This window comes from Mastigoproctus giganteus, chromosome 10, assembly GCF_048544385.1.
Source record: "Mastigoproctus giganteus isolate SK-2022 chromosome 10, ASM4854438v1, whole genome shotgun sequence".
Taxonomy (NCBI): Eukaryota; Metazoa; Arthropoda; class Arachnida; order Uropygi; family Thelyphonidae; genus Mastigoproctus; species Mastigoproctus giganteus.
Genome location: NC_143584.1, coordinates 184,392,435 through 184,406,445, shown reverse-complemented (window position 1 = coordinate 184,406,445; position 14,011 = coordinate 184,392,435). Strand labels below are relative to the sequence as shown.

The following is a 14,011-nucleotide window of genomic DNA, read 5'->3' as shown; positions in this document are numbered from 1 at the left end:
GTCACTCACACACACTAGCAAGGTTTTGTGGATTTATTGGATGATTGTTTTCTACATCAGCATGTCCGGGAGGCAACTAGAGGGAGTAATACTCTTGATCTGATTATCAGTAGTGATTCTTCATGCATTAAGAATCTGCAGATAAAGGAACCACTAGGTGGCAGTGATCACAGTGTGCTGAAGTGGGATTTACTCAAAGAGGAAACTACCATCAGGGGTAAAGGGAAGGATTTTTGCTTTCGTAAAGGTGACTACGATGGTCTGAGGCAGTATTTAAATTCTATACAGTGGGACCAACTGATGATGTTACCAACAGCAAATTTAAAATGGGAAGTATTCAAAGAACTTATCTTGGAAGCTACTAGGCTTTGCATACCAACTAAGAAATATTGTTCAAGGTTTAGGCCTAAATGGATGTCAGATGAACTAATGAGACATATGGCTGAGAAGAAAAATGCATGGGATACATATAAATTAATGGGTGACATGGAAGCCTATGATAGATATAAGCTGGTCTGTAACCAAGTCACAAAGGAGATTAGGCAGGCAAAGGCAGATTATGAGAAATCCTTGGCAAAGGATGCAAAGAAAAACAGAAAAGTGCTTTACTTATATAAACTCTAGAAGGAAAGGGATGAATCAGACTGGTCCACTGGATATTGATGGTTCAACAGTTGAGGATCCTGCTCAGGTGGATAATAAACTAAACGAGTATTTTGCATAAAAATTCACACATGGAGTTATTCAGGAAGGGAAATGCCAGAGGTGAAGTAAACTCTGACAGTGAGCTAGATTATTTTGTAATAACTGAGAGGAAAGTGGAGGAGAAATTGTTCAAGATAAACACAAGAAAGGCACCTGGGGCGGATGGGATCTATCCAGTTATATTAAAGGAGGCAGCAAAGGAAGTAAGCAAACCCTTAGCCATAATTATGAGAGCTTCCTTGGACTCAGGGGAGGTATCCATAGACTGGAGATGTGCAAATGTGACCCCAATTCACAAAGGAGGATCAAAGGCTGACACAAATAATTATAGACCTGTGAGTTTAACTTCTATTCCAGGAAAATTAATGGAGGCACTGGTTAAAGAAGCACTGCAGGATCATCTAGACAAGACTTCAGTTATAGCTCAGACACAGCATCATTTTGTTAAGGGAAAGTCTTGCCTGACCAATTTGATTGGATACTATGATGCAGTCACAAAAGAACTGGATGCAGAGAATAACTTTGATATTATATATTTGGATCTTAGAAAAGCTTTTGATACTGTTGCACATGGAAGACTGCTGCACATTTTGGAGCAGTATGGCATTGAAGGAAAATTGTTGCTATGGATAAAGGGATGGTTGAGAGGGAGAAGACAGAGAGTGGTAATCAATGGACACTGCTCATCATGGACTAATGTTATTAGTGGAGTCCCTCAGGGTTCAGTGTTGGGTCCATTATTGTTTTCTGTATTTATAAATGATATTGATGATGGTATATCAAGCTTAATGTCCACGTTTGCAGACGATACAAAGGTTGGCAGGGTTGTTAAGGACACTACTGACACTATGCTGCTACAACAGGATCTGGAAAGGTTGAGCAGATGGGCTGAGAGGTGGCAAATGAAATTTAACGTTGACAAATGTAAAGTACTACATACGGGAAACAGTAACCCCAGAGCAATGTATCAACTCTGTGGTACTACACTGACAGTGGTAGAGAATGTAAAGGACCTGGGGGTAATTTTTCAGGCAGATATGAAGTTCTCTGAGCAGGGCAGATGGGCTGCAAGAGTAGCTCATGGTGTCTTGTCAATGATATACAGGAATTTTTCTAGCAGGGATAAGGAGGTGTTATTCCTTTGTATAAGTCAATGGTCAGGCCACACCTTGAGTACGGTATACAGGTCTCTAGGCCTCATTTCAAGAAGGATGTAGAGCTGCTGGAACGAGTACAGAGAAGAGCAACAAGATTAGTTAATGGAACAAAGGGTTGCTCTTACGAAGGAATGCTTAGGTTTTGCAAATTACAGTGTCTGGAGACTAGGCACCAGCGAGGTGATCTGATAGAGGTGTATAAAGCCTTGAATGGTTTGAGCATGCTCAATGCTGATGGGATTCTTCCTCTTGCTCAGAATAATCACCTGAGAGGGCATAAATTCAAATTGAGGAAAGACAGATGTAGGATAGATGTGGAGAAATTTGCCTTTAGCCAGCAGGTAATTGGTTGATGGAACAGACTTCCATCCTTTGTTGTGGAAGTTGATAGGCTAAATAAATTTAAGGCTCAGCTGGACAGGTATTTCGAAAGAAGGAGGGGTGAAATAGGAGTGTTTTTTTTTTTTTTTGGCTGATGCTGCATAAGCTTGCTTTCTTGTATCATATGCCTCTACTGATGCTAATGCTTTTTGAGTGAAGAGCCATTTTTGATCTAATTAAAAAAAAAAGAATCCGATGAGCTGCACTTCAGCTCAAGCTAGGGGGCGGAGTTTTTTAAGAAATGGAATAGAGTGGTATGGTGTTTTATTAAAACAATATATATTTTGAAATATTATTTATTATAATATTTCTAATAGTATTATTTATTATAAAATTATCATAGAAATATTATTAATTAATTTATTAATTAATTTATTAATTAATAAATTATTAATTTATTTATTAATTTATTTATTTATTTATTAATTTATTATAGAAATATTATTTATTATAATATTTCTAATTAATGTGACTTTTGCTGCTGAACTTCTTGAGCGAGTCTTTCAACGTCAGGGAAGTATGCCATAATTTTCATCTTTAAGCATGCTGAAAGACTCACATTATTCAGATGGTTTATTTTGATTTATTTTTAATGCAGTTTATGTTTGAAAATATTTGCCCGCAGAAATTTGTTGAACCAAAAACTGAGAGAAGTCCAAACGCAAATATTTTCAAATTTATATACATGTCCGGTAAGCTACTCCAAGCAGCAAACACAATTTGGTCTTGCTTTTTCAACTGATCTATCACTGTCCATTTGTGTAGAATTGCAAAGGCACCCTTTTGCCTCTCCAAATCCTCAATTTCAGTTTTAAGGCATTTTAGTCTTGCACTCTACATGTCCTTGATTTTTAAGTCCTCTAACTCCTTTTCAAACTTTGTTTCATTTGGGCTAAAAGTTAAAGAGCCACATGCAACTCGCAAGCCACAGGTTGCCGACCCCTGCTGTAGGATGTACGTGCTTTTCATAGATGACTGTATCATTCAGACAAGCTTTTGGCTTGGTCTAATCTATTCTAGTTAAAGATGTGTACAAATGCAGCTTTGATTTTTTACATAAATCTTATTATTTAATCCACATTTAATATGTGAAAATGATTATATTTTAAAAACTGTCTGATTAACTTATGAATCTTTGAACATCTGTATCCAGTTTAAAGTTCAAGGAAAAGAAAATTGAAATAATTTATTCACACTGCATTAAGAAAATTAGACTGTATTTAATTGCATCATAACAACAGAAAACTAAACTTACAATAAAATTAAATGCATGAACAACATAGATAAACATTTCAACCAGAAGTTGTATAGTCATCCTCAGCATAATAACACAGAAAAACAAATAGGACTGGTTAATCTGCATATTTCTAAAATTTTTATGTATATTTCAGAGATTAGATTTGTTTTGTTTTACAGAACTATCACAGAAAGAGCAGGTAATAATCACATCCAGTTGAAATGATCTTGCATTGTGCTTTAATTGTAAATTTATTTTATAGTTCCATTAAATACAATCTACTTTCCTTAAGTATGTGAAAAACGTTTCTACGTCCAGTAGTACCAGCCTGAATGTTATAAAGATCTTACAATGAAGGAAAATAATGAAATAAGTTTTAAATGATTTCTGTTGCTGGCATCTTAAATTAATGCAATAAGAAATATAAATTGGTGCCCAGAAGTTGCAACCATAACACCTGAGATATAAAGAAATGTATATACCTGATGGAATTCCATCAAACCTTTTGCAAAAGAGTATAAGATTCAGTTATACTGAGTTTGAAAATAAATATGCCTCTATTTTCATGAATCATAATTATGAAGTCCTAAATACTCAAAACCAAGACGCCAGTCTTCAATATTTTACTGTGTATATGATAGCCCTGACAGCATAGCTTTCACAAAATGAAGTCTCAAATGATGTTTACTATTATCATGATTAAACATTAGGGTAATAAATTATACTCCTCTACAAGAAGAGATCATAGCACACAGAGGATTCCAGAAGGAGGATTACATGCCCCAATTCATCTCCCTAAAGGATTCCAGACAATCAAATTCAGAACCCATCTGGCTGGCCACTCCAACCAAAGAATATTTTTAATTTCTGGGAATTCATCACCCAACTAAACCCTATGTAGAAGAGCATTATTATCCATGAAAATGAATTCAGGATCAATCATCAATATGAGACTCACAGCCTGATACCATGCATTAAGTTATATCACAGTATAAAGACCAAGATTCTCGAGCCTCATATAGGACTCAAGAGTCTTGAACTATAAGAAATATAAACTGCTGCTTATATTGGTCTTTATAGTTTTGACCCAAGATCATTTCATTACCATGAAATGTTTTAAATGAGCTCTGCTATTTAGCTATAACAAATTTAGCCTCTTAAATTAATACCAAAAGAAATGTGCATTTGATGGATTTTTATCAAATCTTTTGCAGAAGATTATTGTTATGACTCAATTGCACCAAGTTTGAAAAGAAATATGTCTCTCTTTTCATGAATCATAATCATGAGATCATAACTATCAAAAACTGATAGGCCAACCCTGAATAATTCAGGCATTTTCAATTGTTATCAAGTTGGCTTTAATTAATATTTTTAGTAGAAATGTAAAAATTACCTGTACTACAGGAAAAATGTGAATGCAATCTAAGCCTTGAATCTGGTGTGGTTCAATACGATATGGGCACTTCATCTTGGGCAATACAGCAACAATTTTTTCTGTCAGTGATCTAAAATTGAGTATGAAACATATCTGTTTATAATATTTAATAATAATAATTATGCTAATTAAAAAATTTACACGGCTTAAAATATTGCCTCTGTTAATAAATATAATGAAATATACTGTAACTTTCACCAGGAAAAGGAAGATAATGGTACCTGCTTATCTATGTTTCATTGCATAATATTTGTAATGTATTTTTAAATGTAACATTTTTATTTAAAGATGATACATATTACAGTCTTAATCCTATGAGGTCTCTTTAGAAGTGATGCTGAACACTAATATGATGTACAATTCTATGTACAGCACGGAGTACATATGAGATTACTTATTTAGGTATATATTGTTTTTAATTACTTGTAAGAGAGAGTGTCTATGTGATTGTTATTTGTTATCTATGTTCATTATTATGTTAACGAATTGCTATGCACTACACTATTATATCATGTGATAGATTAAGTAATTTATTATCGAAATGATACATTTAAAGAAATTGAACTATCCCAATGCTAAGCACTTAAACTATTTATGGCTACACTTCGAGAACTTAATTCCTGTCTGGACTGTTTCCCAAAACATAACCATAAATAGTTTAAGTGTTTGGCATTGAGGTGGTTCAATTCCTTTAAATTATATCATTTTGATAATAAATTACTTAATCTACTATGTTTGTTGTTTTTTGGAGCATTAGCAACTAAGGCTATATTGCTCCGGGGATATGTGGTGGTCATTCCCTGACCTTTCCTTATCCTCCGTATTTGGTGGTCACGGGCTCAAAAATCTACTATGTGATATAATAGTGTAGTGTATTAGATACTATATTGAGGTAAACTCTTATTATTTTACAAATAGTGTAGTGTATATCAATTCATTTAACATAATATATTGTTTTGTTATTGTTGAAAATATAATCCTTTCTAGTCAGTATCAGTAGTAGCAAATGATGCATGGAAGCAAGCCTATACAGCATCAGACAAAAAAAAAAAAAAAAACTAACCATATCAGTCCATCCCACTAATAATTTGTGTAATCCACTTCAACAACACCAGATGGAAGTTTGTTGCAACAATCAATTACTTTCTAGATGAAAGCAAATCTTCAAACATCTATCCTGCAACTATCCTTTTCAATCCTTATGTGTGGCATCCAAGGATTAAGCCAAATCAGCATTTAGTTTACTCAATCCATTTAAAGACAAACACTTCGATCAGGTCTTCTAGACGATCTACACACTGCAATTTGCAGAACTGAAGTATTTGTTAGTAAGAGTATCCTTTTTTGTCTCTGACTAACATTGCTCTTCCCTGCACCCAGTCCAATATAGCTACATCCTTCCTAAAATAATGAATCTTTCAAACCTATATATGCAGGACTCAAGATGGGGTCTAACCATTGCCTTATACAATGGAATAATCAACTCCTTGTCCTTGCTCATAAAATTCCTGTATATCACTGGCAGAATCACAAGAGCTGTTCTAGCAGCCTGTCTGCAGCTCGGAGAATTTCATATTGGACTGTATAATTATTCCCAGGTATTTTTCGTTCTCCACTAACTTGAATGTCGTACCACCCAATTGGCATATTACTCTGGGATGACTGCTACCCAAATTTTTCTGTGTTAAACCTCAATTGCTGCCTTTCAGTCCATCTTCCAAATTTATTCAGACCTTGTTGGAGTAGCATACCTTGATTCCTGTCATTAACCATCCTGATAACCTTTGTACCATCAGAAAATGTAGACATTAAACTTGACATGCCTTTGTGAATATCATTAATAAATATTGAAAATAATATGGGGCCCATCAGAAAAAGACTTTTTGGATTTAGGATAAGCATATCATAAACAAATCTTGTTGTCACAGACAAATTGTAGAAATAAAACTTTTATTTAATAAATATACTGTACAAATAAATTATAATTAAAGTACAAGCTTAAAAGAGTATAAAAATAATAATATAACATAATACACACTGGAAGCTTTTCAGGTGAAGTGTTCCTTTATCAACTACAGTGGATTCCAGTTATTTGGGCCACCGGTTAATCAGGGCAGCCGTTTATTTGAGGCAAATCTTAAAAAACAGAACCCACTCGAGAAAATAGCTAGGATTTACTTCGCTTAATTGGGACAACATACTGTTTAATCGGGGTAAGAGACCGCAGCACTGGAGATTACCATGTGGTACAGTCGGATTTCTGGAGGTCACAACCATAAAACAATAAAAACAATTAGCAGTCACCTGTTTATTGGGCTTTTCTGTTAATGCAATCTATCATAAACGGATAGTAAACTCGATCTTATTGAATTTGCGATAATACCGACAGCTGGAATTCTGTGGGGTACTATGGTGAAATGTGTTTACACCTCCATGGAATCTTCAATCATATAAAAAAATTAATTTTCAGAATCTTCTCTTCATTCCTATTTTTAAAGCTTCGTAACTTGTTACTCTGTTCTCACTTGCGCATATCTTACTTGCAATTTGTGTGTGCTGTGTTCTTTGTTATTGATTGCTTCTCTTTTTACTGTTTTAAATTTTAACCCCCACCCACAAATGTCAGTGAACAGAAATGTCAACTAGTTAGTATGTACATATTACAGTACGTATTAATTATTCCGATTATCACGTACATTCTTCCAATTTTCACGTATCATTTAATTTTTTAATTGGTAAGGTAATAAAGGGTAAATTTGTGCTTAATACATTTTTATTTTTATAGCCTGTGGATAATATTCCTCCTATTTTTGGTAATTAGAATCGCTGTTTAATATAATTAAAATTCAATTTACAAATGTGATCACAATGACCGGCGTTTACTACACATCGTATACTGAACGGTATACTTTACTATGGTGAGTTTATCGTAACGTGATTTGATTGTACAGGGAACCAATTGTAAAGCGGGGGTCCATTGTATTTTTAACTATTTACGTGAAACTTCAGATAATTGGGGCAGCCGTTTAATCGGGCCAAAATGCACTAGTCCTGATGTGTCCCAAATAACTGGAATCGACTGTATAGGAATCATGGTATGGCAAACAATCATTTTGTACCAAGAAAACATCAACAGACAACACAAAAAACATATGTACATACATAATTCTGTAAACACATACTGAATATATGACAGTCAGGCTCTGGAGAAACAGGACAGCATACATTAGCTGTCGAATAAGCAGACTGCCAATGCTCATCACACTGGAGAATAACTCCATAATTCAATGTATGCAGGTCCCCCCCCCCTCCCAACACTGCAATTTACATTCAGAGCTGCCACTCAATGTGGGAATGTAGGTTAAGATTTGTATGCTGCTCTATCCATCCTCTGTAACAGCCAAACATTCAAAATTAACCAGGCAGATAGCCTGCTTATGTCTCCCAGACACATTCACATTACCTATAAACAGTTTCACCTAAATCATATACCTCACAATCCGGGCAAATAAACTGATAGACCTCACTGTAATATAGGAATAACCAATTTTATCCTAGAAATAACAGAATGTAATCTCCTGCTAGGAAGCTGGATGCAACCAATATAATAGCACTGCAGCACCCTAATGATATGACTGGAAATACCCGGAGAATGTACACAATGAAAATAGTTTCCTTTCTGTCTCTATTTTCATTTGCAAAACCTGACTGGGATAACTTACTCTCCATTTGAACTTTGTCAAGAACATGGGGAGGTTATCTGTATTATTGCAAACCCACTGTAATTCTGGAAAGTTCATTATTCCTGTCCACCAAAGAACAAGAGTGGGACCATTCTCCATTAAACAGCATATTTGATGAGCTGTGTAAATGCCCCAGGACATGACCTAATGTGTGATTGTTTTTAAAGATTTCTTATACTGACAAATTCAGAGTACTGCTGTTTGGGACCCAATAGCCAATATTACCATGGAGGCATTAGAAGAAGATATATTTCTGAATCTGACTGAGTCTCTGCAGGAGATATATGGATCATGTGTTTGTGGTAATTCCCTCTGGATCAGACTTTCTGCTTCTCCAATATGTTAATTCATTGTTATCTTTTGTTCAGTTTATCATTGAGTCAGGAGTGGCTCATGCACTTTCTTTTTTTGGATGTCCTGATATGATGAGAGAGAACCCATATTTAACATCAGTGTAGAGAAAGCCCTGTGCAAACAGCAGTTTAGAAATTAAGGATCAGTGATGCCATAGGGCATTTATACAGAATATGCACTATTTAACATGGGGAAATTTAACACAGAATATGCACTATTTAACGTCAGTTTTCACAAATGTTCAAAACTTAGTATAAAGGATTATATTAATAGTGTCAAAATGATGCAAGGAAGCTAGCTTATAGAACATCAGCCATAAAAAAATACCTACTTTGTGAAAACTGATGATGATGATTACTCACTTTCACAACATCAGGTGGAAGAAGTCTGCTCCAACAAATTTCCAGGCTTATTGGAAATAAATACTCTCTGAGTTGAAGGCAAATTTCTGCATATTGATCATGTAACCATCCTTGGGCAATTTAATTTTATGTCCCCTTTTGTGTGATGACAAGAAAGGTAAGGATGTCCTGCATTTAGTTTACTCAACCCACTTAAAGCTTTAAATACTTCAATCATCTACTTGCAGAAGTTTAATTTCCATTGAAACATCACCTCTGTAATAAGTTTAGGAATTAGGTCAAAGCACTTAATTAATTAACTAATTTTGGATTAATCACATGGTATAGGAGTGATTCATTTCAAAAATTAATCTATAAAAGTTGGCAAGCAAGGTAACTTTATATTAAAAACTAAATAACCAAGAAGTGGAAAAGTAGCAATTTTATGCATTTAGTAGTTTTAATGAAGATGGAAGATTAGATGTGGAAATAAATAATAAAATAAGTAAAACAGAAAGTGTTGGAAGCCAATTAAACAAATTCATTTGGAGAAAAAAAATAAGTTAATCAAAGGACAAAAGAAAAAAGAAAAAAGATTTTAAGAGTTCTGAGCATGTTTTCTCTCTTTATTTCTTACCTATAAGAGGTAAGTAAGAAATAAAGGGATTGAACAAAAATTAGAATCTTCAGAAATTAGAGTTTTAAGAAAAATAAATGGAACTACTAAGAACAGAAGACCATATTACAAATGAGGAAATGAGAAAAAAATCTTGGGATAGCAAATATTCAAAGGTAATGAAGCAGCTCCAGATGGAATGGGCATGTAAAAAGGACTGGAGAAGGGAGACAGCTAATCAGGTATTTAAAACTAAAGTGAATGATAACAGGCCTAGAAGCAGAACAAAAGGAAGGTGGATCAACTGTGTCAAACAACTGTTAGAAGAAAGAGGTCATACTCTGGTTGGGCTAAAGATTTAACAGGAAATAGAATAGTTTCAAGGAAATAGTGAATAAAAGAGTACAGAGAAGGGCAATGAGATTGGTGAGTGGAACAAAGGGTTGCTGTTACCAAGAAAGGCTTAAGTTCTGCAAATAGCAACATCTGGAGATTAAATACTTGTGAGGTGATCTAACTGAGGTGTATAAGGCCTTGAATGATTTGAGCAAGCTCAATGCTGATGGGATTCTTCCTCTTGCTCAGATTACTCACCTGAGGGGACATAAATTCAAATTGAGGAAAGACAATTGTAGAATAGATGTGCAGAAATTTGCCTTTAGTCAGTGGCTGGTTGTTAGTTGGATAAAACTTCCATGTGTTGTAGTGGAGGCCAACAACTTAAATAAAAGAACTAGACAAACATTTGGAGTGAATGGATGGGTGAAATGGAAAGGGTTTTTTTTGGCTGATACTATATAAGCTTGCTTTCTTGCATCGTATGCCTATGCTAATGCTAAAAGGGTGAAAGTCAACAAGTAATGATTTGTACTACAACAGTGACTTGGACATACAATGGATAGAACAAATTTGGATTATGATTCTGATGATAAACATGGAGAGTTCACATGGCAAAACCTGTTCCACTGAAATTAATTTTATAACTTGAGTTCAATGACCTTCCCTGTAGTGATAAACTTCAAGCAAAATGCTACAACATGCTAAATTTTTGTAGGAAGGCAAGTATCCTAATCTCCAGCAAGGCAAATATACTAATCTACACCAGAAGGCAGCAGTTTGTGCAGGTTTCTTCCAAAGTGCATATAGCTGTGAATTGGAAGGTGAACAAATAAACACATAATGGAATTGATTTACAGATGAAAATTTGGATTCAATGATGCAACTGAGAATACATCATACCAATATTAACCATTTCATTTTTATTATCCAAGTTCAATAATCACATGGGCAATTGGGTATTGTTATTTTCAAAATTTTGATATCATTATTAAGGAAGTTTAACTGTTTCATTTAATAAATTTTTGCCTCTTATAAGAATATATTATATCAATTGTACATTATAAATAAAAATTCTGTTATATTTGAGAATTCTGCCAAGGCCCTTTCATTCCGCTTCCCACCAATAAAGTGATAAAATGATAATGCAGCCCTTTTAATATAAAAGGTTGTTCATCATTGCTATATATCATAACTTCATATTTAGTGCTTCATTTTAGAAGTTAGGAAATGATCTGCATAAAGTTAGAAATTAACTTCACTCCAGCTTATGACTCAATTTTTCCACAAAACAATATAGTTAACAGCTTGTATTAATACTTTTTTTAATGATAAAAATTAAATTAAATCACATGATTAATTACATTTTTTGTCCAATAGTTAAGTTCTCCTGGAAGAGAAGATCCACATCAATATCGACACTGCATGTTTCCATACACCAAGTCATTCCACCAACAACCTGAAATATTAAGAATATTTTAAGAATTCTATCAATACATTATAAATCAGTTTTTAACAAGCATTCAGCCTTTTAGTTTGCTCCAGAAGTGGGAACCACTTCTGTAGCAAACAAAGACTGTTGCCACTGTTGCAAGTTAAAAACAGATTTTTTTTTAACCGTATCCCTTATAGCATTAAAATAATGGATAATTTTGCAATGTTATCTATTAAAATGATAGCTAACATTATTTTAATATACTAATGTAATGGAAACAATGAAAATAGGGGAAACAATACAAACCAGTTGCATTTTAATTGCTATATATATATAACTAAGAAACAAATAAAATACATGCCAGTAGAATGAAAAATATTTAATGTTAATGTTTTCATTCTATATATCTACCCCAGGGGCTCATATCTGGTGAGTATGGGCTTGGCAAACCCAGGGTCCTGAGCTGGATTTCTCTTTCTTGGTGATTTCCTTCTACTTCTCTCTCTCAGGGTAATGCAGGAATTTTTTTTTTTTTTTTGGCTAGTGCAGCATAAGTCTCAGGCTTCCTTGCACCATATGGCTAATAATATATATATATATATATACACACACACACACACACACACACACACACACACACACACACACACACACACACACATACATATTTCGTATTTATAAGAGATTGAGAAGGAGTATAACAATATAGTTATATGGATTATGGGCCAGGGACACTGCTCTTCTTGGCAGAATGAACCCAACGATCACAATGGAAATATAAGTATGGAAGGCAAAGCTAGCATATTTCCTGCTCTCTTCAACTATATCCACCTAATTGTGTGTGTGTGTGTATATATATATAAATATATATATATAATATTGATAAAAATTACAGGATTTAATCAAGTTACTGAATGACTAAGCAAGCAAGAAAAAGTATTAAATTATTATACTGGGTTAGGGATCTGGGGTACTACTATAGTAGTAATACCCGGCAACTATAATGAAATATAAACAAATGTTTATTTTCAGTGTATTAGGTAGGGGTGCTGACCTGTCAACTGTAATTACCATGGAAAGCCAGCAAGAAAAAAGAAGATAACCTGAAATGAAATCAGAGACCTAATGATGAAAGCCAAAAAAAAGCTACTTTAGGTTTGTTTGTTTGTTTGTTATTTGGTTTTTAGGAGCATTAGCAACTAAGGCCATATTGCTCCGGGGATGTGCGGTGGTCATTCCCTGACCTTTCTGCATCTTCCGTATTTGGTGGTGACAGGCTCGAACCTCGGTCTAATCAAGAAGCGTGTGCTACGCACTGCTGCTCCTTCCCACCTGGCTAGGGAGGAGCCTGCTACTTTAGGTACCATCATTATTATCATTATTATTTTTAAGTTAATCTAATTTAATTTCAGATTATTTTAGGGATCTGGGATATTACTATAGTAGAAATACCCAGCAACCATAATGATATATAAACAAATGTTTATTTTCAGTGTATTGGGTAGGGGCACTAACCTGTCAATTGTAATTACCATGGAAAGCCAGCAAGAAAAAAGTAGATAACCTGAAATGAAATCAGAGACTCAAGCCGAAAAAAGCTGCTTTAGGCACAATCATTATTATCATTATTATGTTAATCTAATTTAATTTCAGGTTATCTGCTTTTACCTTGCAGGAATTCTAATTTTTTTCCATGGTAATTATACAATTGACAGGTCAGCACCCCTACTCAATACACTGAAAAATAAACATATATATATATATATATATATAAAATATAAGGAGAAAAAAAAACAAAACAAGAGAGAATATTCACAGAGTAGGGTTACTGATAACCAGAGAAAGCCCAACGACCATGATGAGTATTAGTTTTTAAATTAGTTTAGAGTAGAAGAAAAAAAAATTAGAAATTGAAGGGATGTATAAGAGTCAAAGTGTAAAATTAGTTTAATGACAAAAGTAATAAAAATTTAGGTTATGATGAACATCATTGGCAAGATCCAAACTTCCTTACATTTCAAGGGTACAAGCTCTAAAATGGTGTTCGCAGGCCGGACACTAGTTAGTACACCACACCGAACCTATTGTTAACTCTTTAGGAGGCTTCCAGATCAGCTAGTGTATAATCTTGCTACCTCTACTCTGCCAGATAGTGACTGGCGGGAGTCCGAGTAGTGTTTATGCAAGGGGGGGGGGCATTGTCGATGCCACGTTATGTCAAGGATCTGGGTATATTCTTACTATGTGTCCGCCATATCCAAAAATTTC

At 34.3% G+C, this 14,011-nt stretch overlaps 1 protein-coding gene across 2 annotated transcripts in view; it reads right to left on the bottom strand.

Annotated features, from left to right (window-relative positions):
• The window catches only part of fidipidine (coiled-coil domain-containing protein 93), a 167,128-nt gene that overhangs the window by 129,009 nt on the left and 24,108 nt on the right, over positions 1–14,011 (bottom strand). For both annotated transcript variants that reach the window (XM_090382322.1, XM_090382323.1), the window contains exons 3-4: positions 11,673–11,767; positions 4,877–4,988 (exon numbers count right to left, since the gene is read on the bottom strand). In XM_090382322.1, coding sequence (XP_090238448.1) covers positions 4,877–4,988; positions 11,673–11,767 — 207 coding nt within the window. The remainder of the gene's footprint in view (positions 1–4,876; positions 4,989–11,672; positions 11,768–14,011) is intronic.